This window comes from Manis pentadactyla, chromosome 2, assembly GCF_030020395.1.
Source record: "Manis pentadactyla isolate mManPen7 chromosome 2, mManPen7.hap1, whole genome shotgun sequence".
NCBI classification, from domain to species: Eukaryota; Metazoa; Chordata; class Mammalia; order Pholidota; family Manidae; genus Manis; species Manis pentadactyla.
In genome coordinates, this window is record NC_080020.1 from 107,512,443 (window position 1) to 107,539,827 (window position 27,385).

The following is a 27,385-nucleotide window of genomic DNA, read 5'->3' on the forward strand; positions in this document are numbered from 1 at the left end:
TTCATAATTGGACCAGTGGTCCTCAACTCTGGCTGCAATTAGGGCCACTTGGACGGTCTTTAACAAAATACCTTCCAGAGAGCTCAGTTAATTAGATTGGGTGATGCCTTACAAAATGTTATATGGCAATTGTATCTAAAGAGACAAAATACTGTTCTCAACATATTGAGTAAAAAAACAGATTTGGGTGGTGTCTGGGCATTGGTATTTTTCTAAACAGCTAATGTGCAGAGGACCATAAACTAGAACAACGAGCTTCTGTGTTAGATTAGTGCAATGATACACACTTAAAAATACTGAAGCACTCTCAAATGTTGACTCCTGTGGAAAGCAAACCAAATAAGGATTGGTAAGGTGAAGCAGCACACCCTGAATCTCCAGGACCTGGACCACATAAGTAGGACTTTGAGTGCATCTGTGTTGGCTCTGAGGGATGGCACTGTGGTGACCAGCACAGGCCCCTCTTGTGGGTGATGCGCCTGGGGTCTCCCAGGAAGGTCTGGCATTAAATTCCACTTGTGTAGGGCAGCAACATATGCTCACAGCTGCGTTTCAGGAGTTCTGAGGTTGCCGTTTCAAGCCTCTATGGCAGTGAGAGTGCAGCTGCCTTCACTGCGGGAGTCATGGAAGTTAGTGCTAGATTCTTTGCCGTCGGTCCTGGGAGCAGAGCCAGCTCCAGGCTCCAGGACAGCCCTATGTCAGTTCACACCACAGAACAACCAGACTGGGAGACTTGTCTTTGTGGGGAACGTACAACTCAAGCGAACACATCATACTAATCCCTGGCATTGCTCTCCGGCAACAAATTTCCTAAGGCCCCATTGTCCTTCATTTGCCCTTCAGCTACTTTCAGGAGTTCTTTGTTGGAGAGGTCTGTGTATTTTCGAGGTGCTTCTCAAATGCTAGTGTGTACAGGCATCACCAGGGGATCTTGTTAAAATGCAGATTCAGCAGGTGGGATTTTGTACTTTTGACAACTTGCTAAATGTTCCTGGTGCTGCTTCTGGCGACCACATTCTGAGGAGCAAGAATCTAGATTTGTGCTGTCCAGTGCTGTGGCCTCAAGCCTCATGTGGCTCTTGGGCCCTTATGTGTGGCCACGGAATTGAATTTTTAATTTTATTCAGTTTAATTAATTGACATTCAAATTTAAAAATGAAAACAGCACAGAATATTTTTCTTTAAATATAACTTCATTGTTTCATTAGGGCTACATTTCACTTTGGTGAAAACTGAGTATCCCAGTTGAGATGCACTGTAAATGCAAAATACATGCTGGGCTTTGAAAAATTATGTAATCATAGTGTAAGAAAACTCCCTAATAATGTTTTGATATATAAATTACATGTTGAAATGATAATATTTTGGATACATTGGGTTAAATAAGATATATTATTTAAATTACTTTTTTTTTTACTTTTTATAATATGGCTACTAGAAAATTTAAAATTGCATATGTAGCCCACATTCTATTTCTATTTGACATTCTGGTTTAGATGATTTCAGACTGATTTTAAAGGAAACACATTTAATTAAAAACAAAGAATTCAGAAAATATACTGCTTCAGACTTAAACGTGGAAGACCTGAAAAACATTGCTAAACTGGCAAGCTGTGTATTATGGCATGGTGCTAACCACCCTTTCAGTGAATCCATCCCCTGTGGCCCACTCTCCCAAGAGCTCAGAGGTTTTTGTTTAGTTCATGGATGCTTAGCCCCCTCAGTAGTGGATCCAACCTGACCCCACTGAGCAGAGCCCCCAACCTTCTAAAATTTTCTCTCCTATCTAATTTTCTTTAAAAACACATCCATCCCCATTTCCAGTCTTAGATCCTTGCTAGGTAGGGTCAATACAGAGTAGTAGAGAGAGCACAGGCTTGGGAGCCAGTGGATTTAGGTCTGAATGCAGATGTGCAATTTACTAGAAATACATCAATGTTTGAAGCCCCAGTTTTCCCATGTGTGAATGAGACCAAAATACCTACAAAGCTGCTGAAAATGAAATCAGACTATTTACATAAAGCACCTGGCACATGTTGGTTTTCAACAAAAAACCCACCATAATTACAGAGAACAAATGTACCAATTCTTACTGATTAGTAGATCCTGACTCTTTTCATCTACTGACCTCCAAGGAAATTTTTGAAACATAACAGGCAATGCCTTAACCTGACAGTATGCCTCACAGTGAGAACCTGAAGCATTGGAATAGTTCACTTAGAAAGATATTTAGGACCAGGTAAGTCTCTTCATAATCCACCAAATTGGAAGCTACCTTCTTATCCATGCACCCAGTCATTCTTAAAGGCAAAACAAATTTAGGGCAGAAGTAATGGACTCCTTAGGTTCTATGGCACGTTTTCTCAGTCTTGGCACTATTGATAATCTGCACCAGACATTTCCTTGTTGTGGGGGGCTGTCCTGTGTATTGTGGGGTGCTTAGTACCATTTCTAGCCTCCACCTACCAGATGTCAGTAGCATTCCCCTCTCCCCACTCTGTGAGTACCAAAACATCTCTGGACATTGCCTAATGTCTCCTGGGGGACAAATTCACCCTTCGTAAGAAGGATTCCCCTGCTCTGTGGGAATGTATGGCCTGGTTTAATACTTCAGTAGGTGCTCTGATTATATTTAAATTGTGTAATTACACTTAAATTGTATAATTTTTGTTGTATGTAACAAGCAAAAGCATTTTACTTAATGCATAAAAGTTATTTTTAACTACCATCATTTGAGCTCCTACTCTATGCTAAGTTCTTGCCACATGCTTTGTTGGTTCATCTTCATAGCCGTTCTGTGAGGAAGGTTGTGCAACAGGATTACAATCTTTGTGTTGTAGATAGGGAAGCTTAATTTCAGAAAAGATAAATAATTTTTAGTCAAAACTCTAACAAGCAGCAAAGCTGGGATTTGAATCTAGATTTTTCTTACCTCAAGGCTTTTTTTTTCCCTCATGAGCTAAACTGCCTCTTTCAGTTTTATCTGGGTTTTCTCTTTATGGTAAGGTTGCTGTTTTAGCATTAGTCTCAGAGATTTATTGGCTTCTGTGATCTGTTAGAGAGCTTGTAGAGAGAGACTAGAGCTTAGAGATTAACTGTCCTGTACTAGCTCTGAGAAGGTACTGTACTTCACCTTTTACTCTCATTTATATGAAGTGAATATGAAAAGCATCCTTATTATCAGAACCATATGCAGTTCCTAAACAACAGGGCCAGTTCCCCTCATGGAAATGAGAAATTAGTGAAAGTCCCTGTCTCTGTGAAGTTTTGAGTCTGGTTGGGGAAATTAGATTTACATATATGAAATGATTTGAAAATAAAACATTGTAGGACATACTGGAATAGAAAATGAAATGTTTTAGGCCATGCTGCAGTAGCTATTTAGGACTGTATACAAAAAAGCGAAGACCAGTGTGAGTTACAAATAGACCTAGAGCCCTCCATAGGAGTTCTGATAGGAGATGGAGAGACAAAAAATGGGGGTGCAGTTTAGGAAGTTGATCATTTATAACAAGTATTATACTTCAAACTTTGCCATTGTGAGTTAAGAGAAGGGGTTAGATACATATTAGTGAGTATCTGCTTGTCCCTTGGTGGACATTCCATTGGATAACTTTCTAATGAAGGCCATAGTTCATGGCCCACACCTGCCTCTCTCTCTTCCAAGTCAGGATTTCTGCTCACTTCTAACCATAAACAAAAGAATAATGAATGAATAGAAGAGTTAGAGATATAACATGTATTTCACATATAAGGGGATTCTGGGAACATAATTTTGACAGTTTCAAAGAGAAAACAGTTTATATGCAGTCATACACTCTTAAAGTTAGAAATGTCAGTTAGGCCCACTATTTCATTTTACAGATGAAGAAAATGATGCTCCAAAAAAGAGAAGTGAATTGGCCAAGGTCACATGACTTGTAAGAAGCCAGACTATGTGTTCCAATGCCTCCATGAAGGAAAAATCATGCTCACTAACCTTGGATGGCCTCTTGACTATTATTATGTATTTACTTCGGATGAACCAACCAACTCTAAGGCCCTGTGAAGTTTCTAAGTGTCACATTTCTAGAAAGTGATTCAAGCTTGCTCCTGAACCCTAGATTCTATGGCAGTATTAAGACTATGTTCAGGGTCCTAGTGATAAGAAAAACAGGTCTCTGATTAGGCATTTTGAAAGCTTATAAGAAACCAAAATGAAGAATTATTTTAAGTACTAACATTCAACCATGTAGTGAGTTGAGAATTGCATGCATAATCCACCTATTTTATTACACTAGATGGCAGCAAATAGGTATCTAGGTGTATAGTCAGCTAGGAAATTGAAAACAAAATGCATAGATTGGGTCTAAATTTGCCTGAATAAAGTAAAGGTTTCCATAAACATTAAGCTCTCACATAATTCAAACATTTTTCAAGAAGTTGTGGTTCTTCTTGAATGTTTTTTATCCAGGTTCCTCCTTACACATAGTAGGGTGAACTGCAATGCGGAATAGTACAATTGCTGACTCTTGGGCAGGTAGGGCAATACTATATCTTTCCAGAATCTTTTTCCTGGCTGTTAGAGGCAGAGCAATAATTGGAGGATAGGGGATGCTCAGGAGTGAAAAGACAGGTCTGGGAGAAGCTGTTGCATGATATGACTTCAGGATTCATGTGGTGGAAAAGTGTATTAGCAAAAGCAGGCTGTGAATACTGGCAAAAGAGGTATTTGAAATTAGGAAAAATTAGAGGCTACATAATCACTGGTAGGACCGAAAGATTACTGCTTATTGTCTTCAAAATGCACTAGGCAAGAAGATCCATTGGGGAATGAAAAGAAAGCACTAAACACATTATTTCTATGTGTTCATCTAAAATAGGGAAGAAAATAAGGTTTACTAATGCTGGACATGTAGAGTTACGTGGGACCTTTGCAGAGCGTGGGTGTCAGTCACACATCATATCTGGTATGAGGAGAATTTTTCAGGCAGAGCAGGGGGGACAGTACAGCTCAGGGGCTTGGTGAACAGCACCTTTCTTGTCTCTGTTTAACATGTCAGAGAGTTTTTGCAGGTTCCACGTGGCTGATTTAATGGATAATCAGATTATACTGATAATTATGGTGGTTTAACTAATCATGATGTAACAAACAAGTGGCTTAAAAATATTCATGTAAGGAAATCTCATATTGAAGGTAATTCTAATAAAGCAGGCCCAAGTCAACAATAAGGAGACGGATCCTTTTTTTACCTGTAGGATAAGCGCTAACCAAATCTGACAGGAAGTTGACTTCTAGAATGGGAAATTATCCTAAAGACTATTTGAAACAGATCGACACCTACTACAACTACTATTCATTTTTTGTTGTGCCTTTTACAGACATGAGACTGAGACAGGAATTAAACCAAATATTAAAATAAATATAACATAGATCAAACCTTCAAATTGTGTTGCATAAACCGTTAAATGAGGACTCCCCCTCCAAATGAAGTAAACTTTTTCAAATACATTGCAGGAAGTATTTTGTTCTATCAAACATTAAAACCAAAGTGTTTTATAATATTGCTTGGTTCAGCTTTATAAAAAATATATGTTTATATGCTTCATATGAAATATAAGTCTAGAAGAAGAAAAATATATTAGAACATTGTGCATGTAAACATGCATATTGTGAGGGTGTGTTCAAAATTATTTTACCAATGGGATATAGAATCCAAACTTCAGTAACCTAGGACTGAGCAAATCCCTTTACAGATGAATGAGTAAAAGGAGGCAAGAGGTTTAGGGACTGCCAGTGTCACCACAGAGCAAAGAGTCCCAAGTTCCTATTAGCCAAACCCTTTCCACTTCATCCTACGCTGCTTTCATCCCCTCCTCAGGTTAACTTATCGGGTACACATGTAGGTCCAGGACACAGACCCAGGCTCCTTATCCTCTCACAACTCTCCAGATGCCTTCATGCTTAAAGGATTGTTCTGTTGGAAACACACTAGTAAGAGGAATATTAAAGAGGAGGCATCTGCCCTTCAGATAAAATGCAACTATGTGCAAAGGAAAGACTCAGATATTAGAGCAGAAAGACACTGGGCACTTACAGTGCTTACTCCTTTGATTAGCTCTTTTCAAATGAACTCTCATAAGCAAGAGAATTACTAAAAATGTATTCACTATTTTGAACTGTACAAGAGAATGGGGAATGAGGAATGGCTTAAAAATAAAAGATTGATGTGGGAATGGAGAATATAGTCTGGCATTCTGGGGCAGGCACAAGAGGAATTTCCCTCCCAGGTGAGGGGTCTCCATGTTCCTGACGTTTTTTTTCTATGTTGGCTCCATTTTCTTTGCAGAAGCTTGGCTGAGAGGCTGTAGTGGTCTGCATAACTGCTACAGAAGGTGTATACCCTTTCTACAGCCCAGTGTTTCCAAAGTGTGCTCCTGGAAGTCTGCCTACACCAGGACTCCCTGGGGAGCTTGATAAACATCCAGCTTCTTAGGTTCCATCCTAGATCTATTGAAAGAAATTCTCTGGGAGGGGCTTAGGGATCACTATTTTTGACTCCCCTAGTTCATTTGTGTACCTTTGGATCCCAATTCTCAGGCCAAATGTGCTATCTGGTAACCAGAAAGGGAGAAAAGACAAGATAAGAGGTTCCCCTACCATCCTGAGGTCATTAGGGGCTAACATTTGAAAGACTGTCTTATATTCATTCTCTGAGCTTTGTTTGGTAAGGTATAAGACAACTTCTGGCTCATAAAGGAAATGAAACAGTAGAATTAGATACATTGAAGGAGAGATTGTAGCTCTTCATCTTGAAAAGGATGACCTGTTTCTGGTTTTTTGAGATGTGCCTTTTCCTTCATGGGGGCAGGACACTGGGACCAATCCAGCTGCCAATCAGTGCATGCAACTATGTTCCAGAAACATATATGTTTAATGCTCAAGACAACCACAGAAGGCTTTAGTATTATCTCCATTATGTCGATGGGGGATGTAAGATTAAGAGGTTAAATGGCTTAACCAAGTCCATTTAGCTAGCAAGAGGCAGAGATGAGATTTGCACCGTCTCTCTGAAATTCACAACCAGTGCATTTTTAACTGCCCTTGCACCACCCATATGGTTCTAAAATTCAAGACACCACTGGTTAACAGATGAGAGAAAACCTAAACGTATAGAACAAGGAAAAAGAGAAAGGCTAGTGTTTTTGACACAAAGGAAATATGCAAGATTCCTTAGACATTTAGTAGAACTACCATAATTTAAAACAGAGGTCAGTAAAGGAATCTTTCTAGACTGATGGCTTAGCACCTTTGAAGTTGTAGGTCAACAAACAGGAAATATTCACTTGGTTTGAACTAGAACACAGAGTTCCTGTCTTGAGAAATTTTATAGGAGTGTCAACAGTGACAAGTGGTCAGGTCAGCTGTTAAATTTCACATCTTCTATGGACAAGGCAGACATAATATACCGCAGTACACCCGGGTTTCTCTTTCATTTTCATCACTGCAGAGTATCTGCTCAAAACCTGATCCAATCTGGAGAAATCTGGAGGTTTCTCAAACGTTTTGGGATTTGCAAGATGCTGGGAAGGTGATGGAAAGATCAGAGATGTGGTTGTGTGGAGACTGAAGGTTACTTGGGACCAAACCATTGTAAAATAGAGACTTTCCTCTCAGAAGTGAACCAGGCACGCCTTAGGGCAACACAGGAGCAGTGTAGTGCGGCTTCTTTAACATTCACTCAGAGGAAGCCGTGCCTTGTCAGTACTCATGAAAGTCTCCTGGAATCATTCTGGAGGCGCTTAACAATCAAGCAGAACCCTATTCCCAAGATCTCTTTTCCCTATTCAACAACTCCACTTTCTTCCAGTGAAGTCCCCATATAGCAGGATAGCTAAGTCCAGTGTATTCTAATGAAGACCTATACACATTTAAAATCACCTTGGAATTTATGGCTGTAAACTGACAGTGGCTCCCTGCACTCATGAATTTATACTGCTTGGAAAGCTGCTCAAGATAAAGGTTATGTTACCCTCTTATTTGGCTCAGGGTCCCAGGAGGACAATCATAATTATAGCAATCATGTGCTTCTTAGAGAAAGAATTCCATATACTATCTATTACTATTGCATTCACTAATCTCACAGATTTTATTCCAATTACTAGTACTTGATGTCATTACAAAGTAATAAAGCATAATTTTAATCATCATGCCAGCACTCATATATGTAAATAACATTATCTTTAAAAGTGAGTACCTTAGGAAATTTCAAATAAATGCCCAAACGATTTTTAAAACCCTTTCTTGGGAATGTTCTTTAGAGTTAGGTTAACTCATGAGCCACATAAGAAAATCAGTCTTACTATTTTTTAGTCCCAACCAACCTAAATAGTACAGTGAAGGCTTTTGGAGCAAATAACTTCATTATCTGGAACTGGCTGGTACTGGCATTTTCCTGTCCTTGCCTGCAATTCCCCCAGGCAACTGCAGATAAGGGGGGGTGGTAGTGAATATAATAGGAGCATTTAAGTGTCACTGTTAAGCTCTGTAATATTATCCTTAGTAAATTTATGTGCCCTCTTGTGACTTTGAAAACCATCATGGTATAAGGAAAATGGGACTAAAAGCTTTTCAGGTGCAGGGGCCATGTCTACTTGTTTTCCTACTCCTGGCTCCTTCCTCATCCATTCCCTGGGTCACTTAAGATAATTTAATGCTTATAATAGGTGCTCAGTAAATATGCCCAATTCACTAGCATATAGGTTGAAGGTTCACACCTATCTTTCTAATTTCTCCTTCCAACTGAAATCTATATTTATTATAAAGGATGGGACTCTGGTTTCTTCCCTGCATGGCTGTCTTACCACCAAAGTCAACGGGATCTGAAGAACATTCTCAGTTCTTCAACCTGTCACTCTGCTTTTCAGCAGTCAAACTAAATCTTTGTATTAGGCTATTTTATTTTCAAATTGTCTGCAAAAATCACCCCACTCCATGGCCAGGCTCATGTTTTTTCAGACCTAATTATTTTAACCAGTTCTGATAAATCATTTCATCTCGTTTAGTTATTTTGGCTATTCTTCTTATGCATGAGGAGGTTGCTCATTCCCCTGGAGTGGGGAATACGGCCCAAGGAGCAGACCATAATTTTCCAGATGTCTGTTTTCAAGAGCCCTTGAGAGAGAACCAGCTTTTTGGTTTTGCTTCCTCTTAAATGGGGTTTTATGACTTCTGTATTTGCAAATATCAAGGGTCCTGTACATTATTACTGAGATAATTTTCTCTTTTGCTGAATATTTGTCTTCAGTTTATTTTTCCCAGATTTGCAATTAGGGTATTTTGTATGTTTGTTTATTTTAAACTAATTATTGTTATTATTTTATAAATACTCCTTATGACATTTATAAAATTCCAAATTAATACCCCTTTAAAAAATATTTTGAAGGATCTCAAGTCTCAGATTTGGCATATTTATATACTTTCCCCTTGTGTTAATGAAATGTTAATGACTTCCTACAGCCACTTATTTTCAGAGCTCCATAAAAAAAGGAAGAGGAAACTAACATAAGGCTCAGTGGAAATTTTCATTGCAAGCCTGCAAAGTAGGTAGCATTTCTCCTTGTTAACAGATCAGCAATTTGAGGCTCACAGGTTAAGGGCTTATTCAAAAACCCCAGAGCTAGTAAGGAGCAGTGTCAGAATCCAAGCCACACCTGTATGACTCGGAGTCCGAGGGCTTCAGCAAGGCCTCTGAGGGTATGTTTGGAGCCTTGCGTTTCAAAGACTCCTCTCGTTTGAGGGAAGTTTTAGGAAAGTCTGTTATGCTTTCTAAATCTCTCAGACAGTAAAGATTGTCATACTGATCCAGGAAGGGGATATAGTGGTCAGGTTTAGGAAACAAGATCTTAAGGACCACAGATATTGCACTTTGTCATGGTCTGTTGAGGACGTGACAAAACGAGCAAAGTGAAAAGAATCAAATTGGAATCGTGGCGGCCATGCAAACTACCAGTCAGCTCCAGGGAACAGTTCTAGTCATTCCTACTTCTATTTGACCTCCTCCTGCTTGATGTTACTGTTACTATCATTATACATTTAGTATGTCATAGACCAAGAAAGTACAGTAGGACAAGGCCAAGTGAAATCCTAGGTTTTTGATATTTATTAAAAAGCAAGGTGAGGAGTGCTGTTTTGAGGTTTGTGGTAAAGAGAGGAATAGGCTCTAGGAAAAGCTGGGAATACAGATGAAGTCAGGAAGACAAATTATTTTCCCTTCCATCCTCCAAAACACATACATACATACAGACACAAACTCCTTGCAGCGCTGGCCATGTCCTGCTTCACTGGACAAAATAACCCAAGATCCTGGTTATATGACCGAGATTCTCCATTCCCTGTTTCATTGTTTGGAACAACCCATAACTTCCTCTCTTGTGAGAGGAAACCTCAGAAGGCCTTATAATTTACAGAGTCCTAGAAAACCTGAAGGGAACACAAATATCTTTGTCATATCTGATCCTGGTAAAGTTGAGTGTAAATATAAATACTCCCATATTTGAAAAGAAAGGAAACAGGCTTTGAAAGGTGCTTTTGTGTGATGGAGCAGGTACTCTAGGCACTTTTTTAAAAATTGAGATAAACTTTATACACAGTGAAAAGCACAAATGTAAGTTTACATTTCAATGACTTGACAAATGCACACAGTGTCATCCACACCCCAATCAAGTTAAAGAACACGGTCTTTTAAAATTTATGGTAGCATAAAGTCTAGGACCACTGGGTAAGGCTATTTAAGAGGAAGACAGCCATATTCAGAGAACTGAATAAAACTTCTTATTTTGAAACTTTAAAGCAAAAACTTTAAAATGTGTATCTGAGGGACTAAAACTGTAGGTACTTGATAAACCTCCATAAGGTCCTTTTGCCATGAGGGAAGAGGGCAAAACAAGCTAGAGGGCTGATTTTTCTAAGCTAGCTTCTTGTGGTTTTATTCATTCTTCCTTCAAGTTGGTGAGCTTCTCTGCTCTGCATTACCCTTTCATGTAAGACTCCTAGGAACATGTGAAAATTAAAGAAAGGCACCAGATTTTCCCTTCATTTTTACTAGGGCCCTTGATTTTACTACACCATTAATATCATACTACAGAGCTCTTGGTTGCGGTTGGCGGGTCTAATTCACATTGAAAAAGGACCACATCCCATCTTTAACTTTGTGCGGTGCAGCTCAGTGTTTTCTACTCAGATGGTTCTCAAACATAATGTTATAATTATACCATTTTTTCAGCAGCATCACCCACATACTGTAATTACAGCCAAAGCTAAGACCATGTTTATAGCATTCTAAGAAGATGGAATGGTTTCATTTTAAGTGATTCATTTACCTCCTCTGTTGGTAACAGAAATGCATGGTAATGGAAGAATCATAGTCTTAATATGGTTCTCTGAACAACAACTTCAGATACAAAAAAGCCAAAAAAGAAAATAAAAACTCCAAACCTCAGTATGGGAGGCTGTGGGAGGTATGATTCCCAGCCTGGTTTCTGCAATGACTCTTAATCTGAAGCTCTAGGATGGGCAAGGTAAAGCGGATGGACACGTTGCTGGCCACTGTGGGGTCTCAAGGGTGTCCTCTCTTGATGTGCCTTGCTGAAGGGTATCCCCAAGCACCTCAAATCAGTCCACAAGACCAACAGCATGGCAATATTTTCTATCTAGGCTCTGAGCCTATAGGAAAATGAGCCATCTAAGCACAGAGGACTTCTTGCCTATAGGACCAGCCATTTCTTTAGGATGTATTTCATGCATACCCACCATGGGCCAGTTCTTGGTGCCAAGTACACAACAAGCAAGAAAGCAGAAATCTCTGTCCTCATGGAATTTAACTCTAATGTATTTTAGACCTGTTTCTGCTTATTTACCTGGGTGAATACAAAGAAAGCTTTTACTTTTACTGTGAATGATGTAGACTCATCCATATCAGCTTGCATGGCCAAAACTTCAACCAGCTAGCTATAGGCTAAAAAGGAGCGTTTTCTTAATATACAGGCATGGACTAAGTCAGGCAAAGAGAGGAGTGGGGAATGAATGGAATTTGCTGGGTTCATTTGTATCAGATCTCCTGCCTGAGAGATCTCCTGCCAGCTGTCTGGCATAGATAGGGGAAGAGAGAGAGGCTTCATTTCCAGTACACCTTTTGCTTGCTTGCCCAAAGCCTCTGGTTTAAATGTTCCCATAAAACCTCGACATTCTTTGACTTGTCCTGCTCTGTGGAACCTTAGGTATGGGAGGAATGGAAGATAACATTGTGGGAAACCATAAAAGATGACTTGATGGAAAGACACATCTAGTACATATCTCACTGTTATATTTTAGGAATTATTTCTCAAGTGTACTTTTTCACTTCAGAGTAGGCCAAGTTATGAACCAGTTTTGACGGCTTTTAGGCCAACAAGCAGATGCATACAGCACAGATGAGTCCTCTGCTTGGGTCAGAGACATCCAAGAGCTGACTAGGGCTCCTAGAAATCAGTCAGCAACACTAAGGGAACTCAGTAGTCTTTTAAATGAAATTGTTATTTTTGGTTATCATTTGGACTTCTCATTTATGTGAGCCTGAATGGACTACACTCCCTGCATGCTCTCAGCCTCTAAGCCCCTGACCCAGGACAGCTGGGCAGAGGTGAGTGGGAAGAAATAGGCCACATAGCATGAACAGGGGCAGGAGTGCCATATTCCAGATGTTCTCTGTAGGCTTGTAAATGGCAAGGCTTCCCAGTTGTGGCATCAGGAGCAAATAGCTAGAAAGCAGAAATAAGGAAAAGCCTCCATTTAGAAAATTGCAACTAACTGGTTCTCTCTTCTCTTCTCTTTCTTTTTGGTCTGTTATTTAATCAAAAGCCTATTGGTTATCTTTGCTTGTTTCTTGAGTGGTGAGAGGCTGACTTATGGGGCAGAATGTAAATACTACATGGTCACATGTCTTGGAATGTCTACTGGGACACAGCAGTGTTTACTGTGATGTGACTTCAGTTCTAGGAAATTGCTCACACCAACATTAAACATATATAGCCGAGCTTATGTGCAAGCAAATAACATCATGCTAGATAACAGCAACAATGAAATCTTCCCAAACTGAGATCAAATATGACCTAGAGCCACAGCCTGAAATTCTAGCCAAATTATTTATTTTTCTTGCTACTTGAAAAGAAGGATGCCTTTCCGCATCAACCCTTCAGAACCGTACCCTTCAGCACAACTCGTTCAATGTCTAGTTAGCCAGAATTCAAACATTTACTGGTTTTCCCATAGCAATTCTCTAAATGTGTTCATATAAGAGCCTTTCCCACTTTTCAGTCACTAGTAAGGCTAATGTCACGGGTTCCACTGGGAATGTTAATTGTCTGTACTTGAGGATAGGGGTTGAGAACATTTGTTTGTGAGAGTTTACTCTACTTTTATTATGGAATTTGCAAATATACACAAAAATAGTATGGTTTAATGAACCACTCAGTATATATGTTCCTCACCCAGTTTCAAAAATTATTAGCATTTTACCAATCCTGTTTTATTTACTTTCCCTACCTACTTTTTAAAATCATCTGCTTTCATCAGTAACTTTGTACAGTATATCTCTACAGATTAAGGACTCTCTCATTAAAAAAATAATAATACCAATATTACACCTCATAAATTAATGATTCCTCAGTATCATCTAATTCCCAGTTTGTGCTCAAGATTTCCAAAAATATCTCAAAAGAATGTCTTTTGACAATTTATTTGTTTGAATCAGGATGCAAAACAGGCCTGTACAAGTCTCTTAAGTCTGTTCAAATTCATGACATTTCTTCTTTTTGTTATATGAGTTTTTGGTTGAAGATAATTTTCTTTATCTTATTGCATGCTTGAAGAGTCATTTAAAATGTTCTTTTATCCTTGTTGTTTCCTATAATCTGGCAGTATGGTGCCTAGATGTTTAATTTGATTCAGTTTCACCTTCATGGAAAGAATATATCATGGGTGGAACTGTGAACTCCTGTATAAGGAACATTCAGATAATAAGGTTGATCTGGTTCCCAAATGTCAGCCTGTTTCAACCAGAATAGAGCACACCTAAATATTTCGTCATTCACTGAGAATCTTTCCTAAATCCATTATGCTTTTGGGGTTTATAATCAGCTGTAAACAAATGATTCTTCACACACTCCTACAAAAAACTGCCCATTATGTATTAGCCCCCATGCCTCCAGTCCTTAAGTAAGAAGCTTACAATTCGGCTCTTGCTCTGGCTCTGGTTATACCAGTGAAGCCTCCTGCCCTTTATCTCCAGGTCTCTTTCAGAGAAAGGACTCCCAAAGGAAATGTTTTTGGGCCATCCCTTAAGAGGTACATCAGAGCTAGTTACTTATTACAGGTGAGATGATTGTCAAGGCTGTGTGAGGAGAACAGAATTACAGGCTCAAAGGGGAAAGAGGGGAAATCAGCTTTTGTCAAATTAGACATACAGATCTTGCTTTGGTCGTTTTGCAGGCTGAACAAGGCTGAGCCTCCTTTCTTTTGGTGACTTGAGAAATCTTGGTCTCCTGTGACTTTTAATCCTTTAAATTAACTTGTGATCCTTCTGAACTCAGTTTCCTTCTTTCCATTGGCTGCCTGAGGAGTCAGCTTCTCTCATCCCTGATTCTATTCCTCTGAAAATGTTTGATTTCATTTCTTAACTGTTCTCTTTTTAGTGTCCTGGCTTCCCCAGTTTATCATTTTTTTTAGTGTGTGTACTTCTCTCTTAGTCTTTTGGTTTCTCCAAAAGGAGCTGGGGATGTGTCTTGAGTCCTGTCAATAACTGATGACTAATAAATAAGGCACCTGCTCTTGTAAATACCTCAGCAAGGAGAGGTTTGCAAGGCAGGAAGGAGTTGGTGTATGCTATGCTGTTTTCTGGCCTGACAACTTCTCACACTGAGGCTCACTACACCCCAGGAGGTTATTTACTCAGGGATTAACTGAGAGTATCAGTCAAAAACTAAAATTTTGAGTATGTAACAAGGAAACTTTCATTTCGTTCAAAATTTTTGTACCCTTCCCAGGAAAGGCAGAGTATTTAGAGTAGGGGGAGATGGGGGGACAGGGATAGAGAGAGCAGCATGAAATGGGAAATGGTGTGGGAGGCTTTCCTCCTCCTCATGTCCAGAGGAGCCCCCGATCCAGCACCCAGCCAGCCACAGCTTATCTGCAGCAGGAGTCAAACAGGCCGCCGTGGGCTAGCCTGGGGCCTTAGTTGCAAGTTAATACATCATTTGTTGCCGCTGTGAAGCTTGATCTGGGAAACCTTAGAGCTGAACTTCTGAAGCAAAAACAAATTTTAAGTTAGGGACTCCAGGGGCTTATAAATGTACACATATAAAAGAATTCTATCAGTGAAACAGCACATGATTTTTGTCAAATGGTTCATCACATGGCAGGCAATGTCCTGAAAGCTCAGAGAAAGAAGCTGGGGACTGGGTTTAGTCCAGTGGTGGGTAAAATTGCTCTTTGGAAAATTTCCTTTTAGCTACGTGTACGGCCTGTCTCTTCTGTACCTAAGGACAGTCTTTTTCAGGGGAAGGAGGAAGGAAACGGAACAACGACCTACTTGGCACCAAACAGAGTACCTAATCCTGCCTGAGGGCAGTCCCACCCCAGGGCAATGAGGCGTCTAGGCTGCCCTTCTCCCTCTTCCCCCCACCTCTCCGTCTGGGTGTCTTTCTGGCCTGCGCTCTCAGCTCCCCTCTGGCCATGCAGCCCAGGGCAAGCCTCTCAGCCTTCCTTTTCAGCACCTCCTGCTCCCCCACCCCTCCGGGCGCAGCCTGACCCAAAGACCCCACAGAGGCGCTTACAGGCAGAACACGAAAGCAGGGCTTCTCAAACAAGGCTCCTCGTGGCTACAGATTAAGTTGTGCCCTTTTTGTAGATTAAATGGCAATTAAAAGCCATTTATAACATTAAAATGCATTTGTTAAATCAATTTTTCCCAAACTGGGCTGTCTCCAGTGACTTAGTCTTCCTCATCTTCTTTGGAGACAGTGACAAAGTCTTCTTTGGAGACTGTGAGAATTTTGTTTCCTTAAAAATATATACTACTCAAATGGGAGATATACCACAGGAGGTCCCAAGTCCTTGCTGTCCTCCCAGAAAATGTAAATGAACTTAAACTAGGGATGAGCCTTGGGGAGTGGGGTGAGGAGGTGGTAGGGCATGTCCAGTGACCCAGGGTATTGCTCCTCTTTCAGCAGGAGTAACAGTGGTGGGAACAGCAGTCCAGCGGTAGTAGTAAAAACAACAGCTAACATTTACTTCCTGTCTACTTTGTGCCAGATTTCTGTGCACCAATCCAGTGACCTCACAGCGACCCTGTGAGATAGATGTGGACATCTCCACTGACGGAGGAAATGCAGCTCATGGTATATCGGCAGCGTGGCAGGTGCATACATGTAAGACAACTACGGCCTCCAGCTCCCCAAGCCCCAAAGTCTTCATCACACAGCCTGGGACATGAACTGAAGCCAACACAGAGCCTGCAACCATTGCTGTATGATAAGAACAAACACCTCCAAGTCTTTTGTAGGACCCTCTGGTCTGCTTCTCCCCATGAGAAAGAAAAATGGCAGAAGAGGAAATGCATCTACCGCTCTCAGATTTAAAGAAACAAGTACCTTACTCCTCTGTGCTGCTCTTGGTGTTAGAGGGAAATGTGAAATTCAAATGCCATGAAGTCTGTGCTAATGCCCCTCCCGCCACTTTCATTCTGCATTTGCACTCCACTAATTCCTGGAACTCTGTATGATACGCATTTAACAAATACTAAGCTCCCATTTTGTGGAAGGCCTGTTTAACTTGTGAGGCAGGGAGCGGAGCTATAAAGATGAGGAAGACTAAGTCACTGCCCTCCAAGAACTTACAATCTGCAAAGATACCACGTGCAAACAGCTACTTGACATCAATGCAAAAATGCACAATTTTAGAAGCATTTGGAATTCAGAAAAAGAAGAGTTTCAGTCACACTAACGATGCTATTCAGGTGCTTCTCCATTTCTCTGGGGTTTGCCTGGCAAGAGTTGTACCACAGCAGGTGCACACAGCCACGTGCACACCTGTACAGAACTCAGATGGGCTCTCCTGCATATATTTGCTTTGACATCCATCCAAACTTAAACTTCTATTTATTAGGTAATGTTAACAGATAAAAAAGAAGAGGTAAGGCTACTTTTCAATAACACATGAAGAATCAAAAGATAACCTGCAGCCGTAAAGATATGAACACTACCTGAGAACCCCAAGAGGACTCAATGAAGGCCGCTCATCTGAATTGTAATATCAATTATGATGCTGTGAGTTCTCAAAATGGTGAGTCTTTTACAGTGCATAGGCTCCTAGTAGAAGAGACTTCTGTCTTTATCCTGCAGCATGGATTTGGTGGCAGTAGTCATTTTGTGAAAGGTCTACAAACCTGAAAAGTCAAGTCAGCCCTCATACTGGAGCCGTGTGGTACACTGACTATAACTCTTCATAAGATAAGCACTCTGTGATAATGATGGTGCATTCTGACAATCCCACTGCAAGTTCCTGCCCATTCCATCCATCACCAGGCATTAGTAGATGATTAGCTTGCATCTGATGTGGTACCAGGAATAATAATAATAGTAAATGTCCATGTCCACACTGCTTAGGAGATACTGTTAATTTTACTTTACAATATAGTGTCTCTCGGAAGAGTTAACTGTGAAGTAACTTCATAAAGTGAGTCCTCTCCATTAATACCATTAATGAGTATTCTCATTAATGTCAGTTACCAAATTGGAGATAATTTTCTATGGGAGACTAAAAGACAACAAACAATACAAACAAGACTAGTGCCACAAAATACGTTACAGAAATCATCTTTTTTTCTGTTTGTAATGGGTTGGCATACTTTTTTGAAGGGTGAGATAATCAATGTTTTAGGCTTGCAAACCTATAGTTTATGTTTCTGCCATTGTATCCCCAAAGGAGGCATAGATAATCTGAAACAAATAGGCCTGGCTGTGTTGTAATAAAAGTTTTTTTACTAAAGCAAGCATCTGGTCTGAGGACCATAGTTTGTCATCCCCTGGTTTAAATAATTCCTGACCTTAAAAAAAAGTAGCTTTTTTTGTATCATATATTGTGAATTACATGTAAATCAATTTCCTATAAATCCTATTTTTAAAAGCCCTTTGAAAGTTGTATGACCTCTTTTCTACTGAGAAGTTCTTTATTTAGTAATTGATCACCTCAAGTTATTTTTGGTTAAAAAATATGTGACCTCATAAAATGTATATATTTATGATATATAAAATCTTATAAAACGCATGTATTTGCCAGAGGCACACTATAATTTGTATTCATGTTTGAATTCCATAAATATTTTTTTATAAATGTGATGTATAGTCTGCTTTTTCAGGGTATAGATTAATTTGTATTAAAATCAGGGTATACCTATATGATGAATTTCAAGTTTTTTTTTTAATGCACAAGTGCACATTATCTGAAAAAAAGTTCATCACAAGTGAGCTGGTGTGGGACGAAGCCTTTTTGGAATGATGGACCGGGGTGCCCTCCCTGGAGGGGCTCCTGCGTGCAGCAGCCAGGCCTCTCTTAGGAGCAATGATTACAGAGCTCATTTTGAAGCTGTGGAATGGAGAAGCAAACCAGAAGCCTGCAGGCTTGAAGAACTCAAAGGTTGCAACCAACTTTGGGATGCTTTTATTTTCCACAGTCACTAAGAAGGGTTACCACCCACTGAGGTCATCCAGGGTGAAAGAATGTTTGTCTTGGATGTCATCCTTGAAAAATGCACGTTATGCTTTGGAAGAAAAACCATACTAGGAATTGGTATATAGAATACACACAGGATCACTGGAATTTTTAGGGAGATGTTTAATCATCCTTCTCAGACTTAAAAACAAATTTACGTACTTTTAAGATCAAGGCTTTCAGAGGCCTATGCCTGTAGATTTTGTTTATTTTCTCATTGTTTGGGTTCCAGAAGAAATAGAAGATTTGCTATAGGTTTATGATCAGAAGGGACCTGAAGGTACTTGAGGAGGCTGACCTTGAGCAGTGGACTCATTCCCCATTCCAGAGGTTTCACTAATACCTGCCTAAGCACAGAGAACAGGTCTCCTGTAAACTAAGTAGTAAATACCTACTTACTACTGATTACAGCTCAGCAAATTGCTGGGAGTTGACAGAGGATAAAGTGAAGACCTAATATTTATCTTACAAAGAAGTGTTACCTCCCAACAATTCATATGACAGCAGGGCGGTGTGCAATAAAGCACTAACACTGGGGAATGAATGGCAGGCTTTATCTGGGTGTTTAAAGCTGGGAAAAAGTTACTGTTAAGTCTGTATTTTAAGATAACTGAACACTGTTATTAGAATTACCAATAATGTGCATCATCTGCCCTTTATTTTATACCTACAGTATCTTCTTTACTCTCATGTGGTCTGCTAAGAGACTTAGGAAAGCTGTTTTCTCTGTACCTCCATTTCTTCTTGTAAAAAGTGCATAATGCTACCTGCCTTCCAAGGCAAGGGAGAGGGATGAATAGTATTTGCAGGATGCTTGGCATGTCTGGAGATTAGTGCTGTGAGTCAGGAAGGGTGACCACTAGTTTGGGTGCAAGAAGGAGTCAACATATACACTGTTTCCTCAAAAGGGATCACAATAATATCTGTTTACTTACTGAGTCATTTACTGAATTATTTATAAACAGTAGACTGTTGAGAATTCAATGTCAGCTTCAGTGTCAGAACCCAAAGTCAGCATTGATCTCTAAAGCATGTCCAAAGCTCAAGTGCTTTGCAACAAATAAATGTTGCACACTCTGAAGATACCATTCCTTCCCTGACACACTTCCCTTCTGCTGTGCTTATTTTAGCTGCATTGTCTGCAAATAAGCCCTGAAGGTTGAAAATATCTAGGAGAAAGAACACTTCAAACTGAGAAGGTCATTCAGCTCTTATGTGGGCAGTGATGGCGGAGTGGGGCTCCTCCTCCCTCGGCAGCTGAAATGCCACCAGTTACCATAGCGATGACATGGAGATGCCCTGACATTCTCCAAGACAGACCATGACACTAGTCTCCTGACCTGAAGTTAAGGTTCTGTGGAAGGCTTTCAGGAAAGACTCTAGGTAGCGATGGTAATGGACAAGATAAATTTCTCCTCCTGTACAGCATTATCTCTCTCCTTTTATAAATGACTGCTGGAGGACACGGAAGTTCTCTGTGGTAGCCAGGGAGTAATTGAGACATTGGGGAAATGTGGATTCTATTTTTTTACTAGTTTTTGCTGTGTGTGCAAAATCCAACAGCTACTCATTAGGTATGGCATGTGCTAGGTACTTATCAGCTGCTGTAGGACACAAGGATGTATAAGAACCTGCTCTGGTCCCTAAGGACGGTCTATTAAGAGGAAATAGAAAGCAGACGAAAGTCTCCATTAGGTTGAAACAAATGACATAACGTTACAATGTCCCAAATAGAGTTGAGTATGGGAAATTTTACACAGTTCAATTCTAATACTTGTTGGAATAAAATAACAGCCACGAGAGAGTACAATAAACACCACGGGAACAGATACTACTCTAACTACTTTAGATATATCAACACATGTAATTCTCACAACTTTATGAGGTAGGTCCTATCAGCGTCTTTATTTTAGAGATAAAACAAAACAGAACAGAATCAGGGTACAGAAAGGTTATGAAACATAAATGAGCTCATGTAGGAAGGAAGCAGTAGGCCCAGGACTTAACCCAAAGCTGTGTTCCTCCAGAGGCTGCGCCCCTCAGGGCTGAGTACGCTCTCTCTCCTCAAGAGGGAGAAAGAAAGAGCTGCAGAGATCCCAGGTATGCGCAGAAGCACTCATTCTCTTGGGGCAACAGGGCAAAGCTTTGTGCATAAAGTGATAACTGAAATCTGCCTGAAACACAAAACCCAAGAAGGGCTGCTTCTGACTGGGGGATGAGAGAGAATTTCCGGCGAAGGGGCCGCTATGAGCACACATAATGAAACAGGACTGCAGGGACATAAACCTGATGTACCTAGCAACACAAGGGAGAGGAGGCTTGAAAAGCACATAGGGGATCCACGGTGGGGACTTCCTTGAATAACAGGGAGACGACATTTAGAAAACAGTGGGGAGCTACTGAAGATGACTGGGCAGAAGAATCACTGGATCTGAGCTAGGCAGAGAATGAATGTGGAAGCAGAGAGCAGGAAGGCTTGTGGTCCAGAAAAATAGGAGGTAGGGAAGAGAAAACAGGACACTAGGAGTCCAGCTAAGAATGTACAATATGGATCTGAACAAGCAAGATGACAGTTACAATAGTAAACTTTTATCTCCCAAAAGTGTGTTTATTAAAAAGTAACTCATAATTGTGAAGGAAGTGGTTTGTGAACTTAACAAACATTTAAGTCATTCATTTGCTGTCACTATCTAATATGATAACCTTCTGGAATACTTTCAAAACTGTGACCTCGGTCACTTATGTTTATGTTCAGAATGCCTGTTTTCATAAAATCTTGGGTTAATTATGCTCCAAATGCCAATGAAACTTCAATATCTTTCTCCACTTGGATATTCATTTTTATTTGAGGAGGAAATACCATTGATTACAAAATTTATACTTTCATAGTAGTATGTGATAAATTCAGTGAAAAGGAAAGACTTTTAAAAATGAGAGGAAAAAATCCCTCTCAGAAAGATATCAAATCATCTAGAAAGTTCTCTGTATATATGTTTAATAAGTCTTATGTATTTGGCCCAAATGATCATCAAATCCTCTGCCAAAAATCAGCTATGAGAGAGAAATAAAATTATTGGAGAAACACAGAGCATGGAACCAAAGCACCCTAACCAAGGAATCTGCCTTCTTCAGGACTACTAAAAATGTTTTACTTTTTTCTAGAAGATTCTAACCATCCTCATTACTCTGCCCAGAGACAAAAAGCAGCTTTTTATTGGGGTACTTTGTACCATTATTTCTTTAAAGTATAACAAGATGTCTGCATATCTCTTTAAACTGGGATCCCCCCCTCAATTTCCTTCTTATCCAGAATGTGTGTTCTTGTTCATATTTATGCCTTTGCATAGTTGAAGTGGGCTGCTACCCATGTGTGGGCTGAAAAGTCCTCATGAGACTTCCAAAAATAGCCCTTTTCTTCCAGAAAATACTTCTTATGAATCTACTCTGTGGAAGACATGGTGGTTGGTGCCCATTAACATACAAATACCCATTCACATGGATTAAGCCCTTTCATCATGTGGAGAGCAGAGCTCTGAGTGCTTAGAAAATGGGGTACTTTTTGGTAAGCAAGAGAAGAAAGAGAAGGTTAGAGCAAAGGATAATTCTTTAGGTGTTGTGTTGCATGGGTTAATCTTAGCTGGTCTGGTTTGACCACATGCCTTTCTCCAGTTCTTATGCTTGGTGATGTGATGTTTGGACTGTATTTACTAAATATAATTTAGTTAACTGTGTTAACTAAATATAATTAACTTGCTACAGTCACGGGTCCTTGAGTTGATTCAGGGCAGGATATACCAGCCTGTCAGTGCTGCTTAGCAATACAATTAGATTTATGATTTGCACGTAAATTCAGTGGAGCCTGGGGGCTGCTGGTTAAGGCTGTCCACATAGCGAGAATGTGCCTTCATGACCTGCTCACTACGGGAAACCCTATCAGGGGCAGACTTTGGGCTTGCTGGCAGTGAGGGAATCAACAGGCACATAGGTAGTGGTTCCAGACCTAGAGACAAAGTGTGCTTCATGTGACTGAGCAGTGGGAGGACGAAGAGGCTAGCACCTGGGCACTCCAAGTGTACAAGTGTGCATGCACACGTTCAATACATGCCCCTTTCTACTGATGCCATACTGTGTCCTTTGCCCGTAAGGAGTCTGTCTTCTGGATATAAATTATTTGATTCCTATGAGTCTTTCAGCAATGGCAGGAAGACGTAAGGTGATTAATGTGTGACTGACACAGCAGGGAGGTCTGCTCCTCAGCGAATGGCCCCCACCAGCCCAGGGGCTCCACGAAAACTAGGGGGCTGGTGGGAACTGCTACATCGGAGAAGGGTAGTTAATCAGGGAACTGTTAAGGGGAATTAATTTATTTGCAATATCATTTATTACTTACTGTGTTTAGGGTACTATTTTTGGCACTGTGAGTTACACAGCTCTGAACAAGGCTGTTCATAATCCAGACAGGGAGCTAAGAAAAATACGCAAAGAACTGTACTCCACAGCAGCCTTTAATATATCCTTTAAGAATGGTATGAAATAGCATGACCTCTCTCAAAGACAAGCGTGGGGAAGGGAGGAACTGCTTCAGGCCAAGGGTCAAAGTATTTTGGCTGAACCTTAAAGAATGACGAGGATTTATATTTGCTGAATGCAGGGTGAGGAGGATGAGGGTAGTTCTTGAAGGTGGGATGACATGAGCCAAGCTGCAGAGGAGGGGGAGCACAGTGTTCCTGTGCAGAAGTAAGCAGCCTAAACTCACAAGCTGGGGAGAGACGATGGAGGGTGGATGTCAGCATCTTGGTTTGCTGTTTAAGATGTAGGCAGCAGGGAGGGCACCCAAGAGAGTTCAGGTTATTTAGAGCAAAGCAATATGTTGGGTTCTTAAAGCTGTGACTGGCAGAGGAATATGGCTGAAAGGAAGAAGAGAAGGGGTAGAGGGTGTAAGGAGAGAGGAGGGAGGCAGTTGCTAAGGGATTATTCCAAGAGCCCAAGTGTAAGGCAAAGGTAGCCTGCAGGAGGGAGGTGGTGTGCATTTATGTTTGGTCAGTTCTGTCTAGGATTTGCTCTGATAGGATTGTTTTTTTCTCCCAATGGGTTTTGCTTTGAATCTGAAAGTTTAGAAAAGTGCACGTAGGAAATGCATAAGTTATAATTCATACTGACAGGACATTTTATGTTGAACACTAGTTCTTACTGTGAAATTGTCTCCTTAGGGAAAATATAAGCTCCCTAACATCAGGACAATGCCTTGCTCATTTCTTTCTTTGCCAGCAGAGTTAGTGCTGGGTGCACAGCAGGGAGTCAAACATGTGTGACACCGTGACAGTGCACTCAGTGACAAGTGAGGCTGTGAGCGCTAGGGCCTGCTGCAGATCAATGAGATGCTCAGATCATAAAGGTGGTCTTGTGTCAAAGCGTGCACATTGTGGAAGGTGCCCATGGATATAGACATGTCTGTTGACTTGTGTGACATAACCCAATCAGTCCTGGGACAGAGTGCAGGTAACTTTTGGTAAGGAGAAGCTGGAAGGATAGGATTTTTCTTTGTGGGGGTAGGTCAGTGTCTGTGTGATATACCACAGATGAAGGACAATTCAGTTGTGCTCTTGCTATGGCAAAGACAGAAAATCAACAGAGGCCCAATGACTGGCAGGAATTTCGTTAACACATCCGCTATACCCAGAGGTTGTAGTTCAACAAGGTCCAAGGCTTAGCCTCTTTAGACCCCGTGACTTGACAAAGAAAATGGCTTGGGGAAATCCCGCTAACACTTTGGGGGAAAGCGAAGGGCAGTGTATGATGTTTGCACGTGCGTGGGGGGCTTCCAGGGTGGGATGGAGCATGCACCATTAATAGAACATTCTTAACTGCTTTTCATTTCCTTATAGAAACTAACAATAAGTCACATTATCTCCTGAGTGAAGGCTTGGGAGAAACCAAACATAACCAAACAGCCACCCCTTTTACAACCCTTTACATTAATCAGAGAGCAGACTAACACGTCAGATGCTTCTGAAACAGGAGGGTCGTAAAGACTTTGTTGTCTGGCACAACTGACAAGTAGATGACATTTGTCAAAAACAGCCCCAACCCCCCCCTTGGCATCACCTCCAAGGAAATGATGTTTACATCTCATATTAGAAACTTATTCTGCGATTTAGTCATAGAATCCAAATTATGGTTTAATGACACCAGAATTAGCAATGAAACACCAAGAGCTTAAACTCAGGTGCACTGTCCTCTCTTCCTTGGTTTCTGTAATGTGGACTCTAGCATACACTCCAACGGATGAAAAAAATCCATCCCTAGAATTTAATTAAAGGTATCCACTATGTGATCAGGATTTTTTTTAGGTCATGTGAGGGTTTAGAAGAAACATAAAAAATAGCTTTGCCTTAAAACTCAACATAATTAATTAATTCATGCAGCCCTCACAACTCACTGAGTTCATTCATGGCACTAACATATATGCTAAAATGTAGTGAGGTAAATGCCATCATGGAATAACGGACAAAGTCCTGAGGAAGCACAGAGGCAAAACAATTCTTCAGGCCTAGAGGATTTGGAGAAATCTCCCCACAGAGCTGCTGTTTGAACTCAGTCTTGGGATGAAGGAGGAGGCTGTCAGAGGACAAGAGGGGATGTACAAAGGCAGTTTAAGGAGAAGAGAGAGCTTGCATGGAAGGCAGGATTTTGGAGCACAGGGCAATTTGGTTGAAGGCATGAGTTTAACCGTCAATGTGATCATTAGGTAAAGATATATCTGAAAATAATAATGATAACTTAATATAGGGTTTGTAAAAAGAGACAGGTTCTTAAATTCAACCTAATTGTCGGTCCACAATAAATTATTTCATCTTTTTTTCTTCTCATTAATTTGAATTTACATAACCTTTTAGGATAAGCAAATCAGAGAAACAAAAGAAGCAGGCTTGTAGAGAAGTTGAAAAAGCAACCCAGAAAAAAAATTTTTTTGCTTGCTTGTGCCATTTCAGTCAGTCACCCAAATAAAACAAAGGACAGTAGCTTGGATTATAGTACAGCATGGACAGTATTCTGAAGGTAGAAAAAGGACTAAAATTCTTACTTGTTCCTACACCTGGATTAACTCTTTGCAGACTCTGGGATGCTCTGCCAAGGGTACCTGCTGTGGCTGGAACAGAAAGAGAAGAAAACCATTAGTCATCCCTGTAAACATAGTTTGATATGACCTTATTATGATCTCACTTGCAAGTGACAAAATGTGACCTGGTCCAACCTCATGATAATTCTCTCCTTTTTCTTTCTCTCTTCTTAAAATTGCATCTATCCTCTGAAAAGAATCCACACATATAAGAGCACATGGAAGCTTCTGGTCTCATGCCAAGACATAGTCAGGACAATGAAAAAATGCCTTCTTCTATCATTTGAGTCCAGAAGTCTTGCTTGTGAAAACAGGGAGGAACATACATTCTTTTTTAAAACCAGTATTAAAAACAGTTCAGTCAAAAATCTTATTCTTAGAAATAAACATGTGAGCAGTCCTGGGAGTAGGGAAGGAATGAGGGGAAGTGAAAAGCTGGATAAGAGGGACACAGAACTTTGGGATGTGAGATGGGCAATGAGTCATCCATTATAAAAGTGCTTATAACTTTATTGACTGGTGTTATGTTGCATTAAAAAACAGGACAAATGGAAATTGATCAATGTTACTGTCACTGCACTGCTGAACTGGGTTGTTTTGCAAGTATCTCTGATATAAAAGTTTGCAACTGCTATCTGGGTTCGAAGGAGAAGGGGGTTTCTCCACATTAGACCACATACGTCTGCATTATTCTTAGAGAGGGAGTGTGGTCCCAGCCCAAACACTAAGCATTACATCAAAGCAGTAAAACTGCTGATGCTTTGGGTCCTCAGTAGAAACCTACAGTAACAATGCTAAGAAATCTTTCTCCGATATGGAAAAAGAAGAGGTAGAAAATGAAGGTGTGCTGGGCAGTGAGCTGACCCCTCCTGTCTCCCTGAACCTCAGGAAATCTAGTCCACCTGGCTGGTCTGCTGTAGGATGTGCCCCTCCCACCCAGCTAACCCCCAGTTAACCCACCCAGTGGCAAGGTGCTGAAAGGTCTTGGTGAAACTGAACCCAACAGATGAAGTTAAGATCTCACTGAACGCTGCAGAATTCTGACTCCTCGGAGATTTTTTCAGCCTGGGTACATCAGTGAGAATATTTTTTTAAGTGAATTTAGGTTTTAGTGAATTAATATTTTAAACTCTATAGGACTTAGTTCTCAAAGTCTTTCTTTTTATTCTCTAAATTTTAATGTAACTTCATCTGTAGAAACTCATTTATTTCTGAGAACAATAAAGAATGACAAAAAGCATTTTCCTAGAGAAGAGAATGTATTAACCATTGATTTTAATGTGACTGGAAAGGAAAATTGCATGTTACAAAAATCCCCTCAAGTCTACACACTGCCTTAGTATCCTGTCTTTATTATCACCATTATCTAGAACCTGTGCCCACCCCCAGTTCTTTGCCACAAATCAGAGAATACTTTGTTTTATTGCCCTTTGCTCTGATTTGGGCACTAAACATTATTTTTGGTCAAGGTCAGCAAGTTT

At 40.4% G+C, this 27,385-nt stretch overlaps 1 protein-coding gene across 4 annotated transcripts in view; it reads right to left on the reverse strand.

The window, feature by feature from the left end:
* GHR (growth hormone receptor) overlaps window positions 1-27,385 on the reverse strand; it is a 251,391-nt gene that overhangs the window by 40,355 nt on the left and 183,651 nt on the right. For all 4 annotated transcript variants that reach the window (XM_036910891.2, XM_036910895.2, XM_036910892.2 and 1 more), the window contains one exon: window positions 25,869-25,934. In XM_036910891.2, the coding sequence (XP_036766786.2) occupies window positions 25,869-25,934 (66 nt within the window). The remainder of the gene's footprint in view (window positions 1-25,868; window positions 25,935-27,385) is intronic.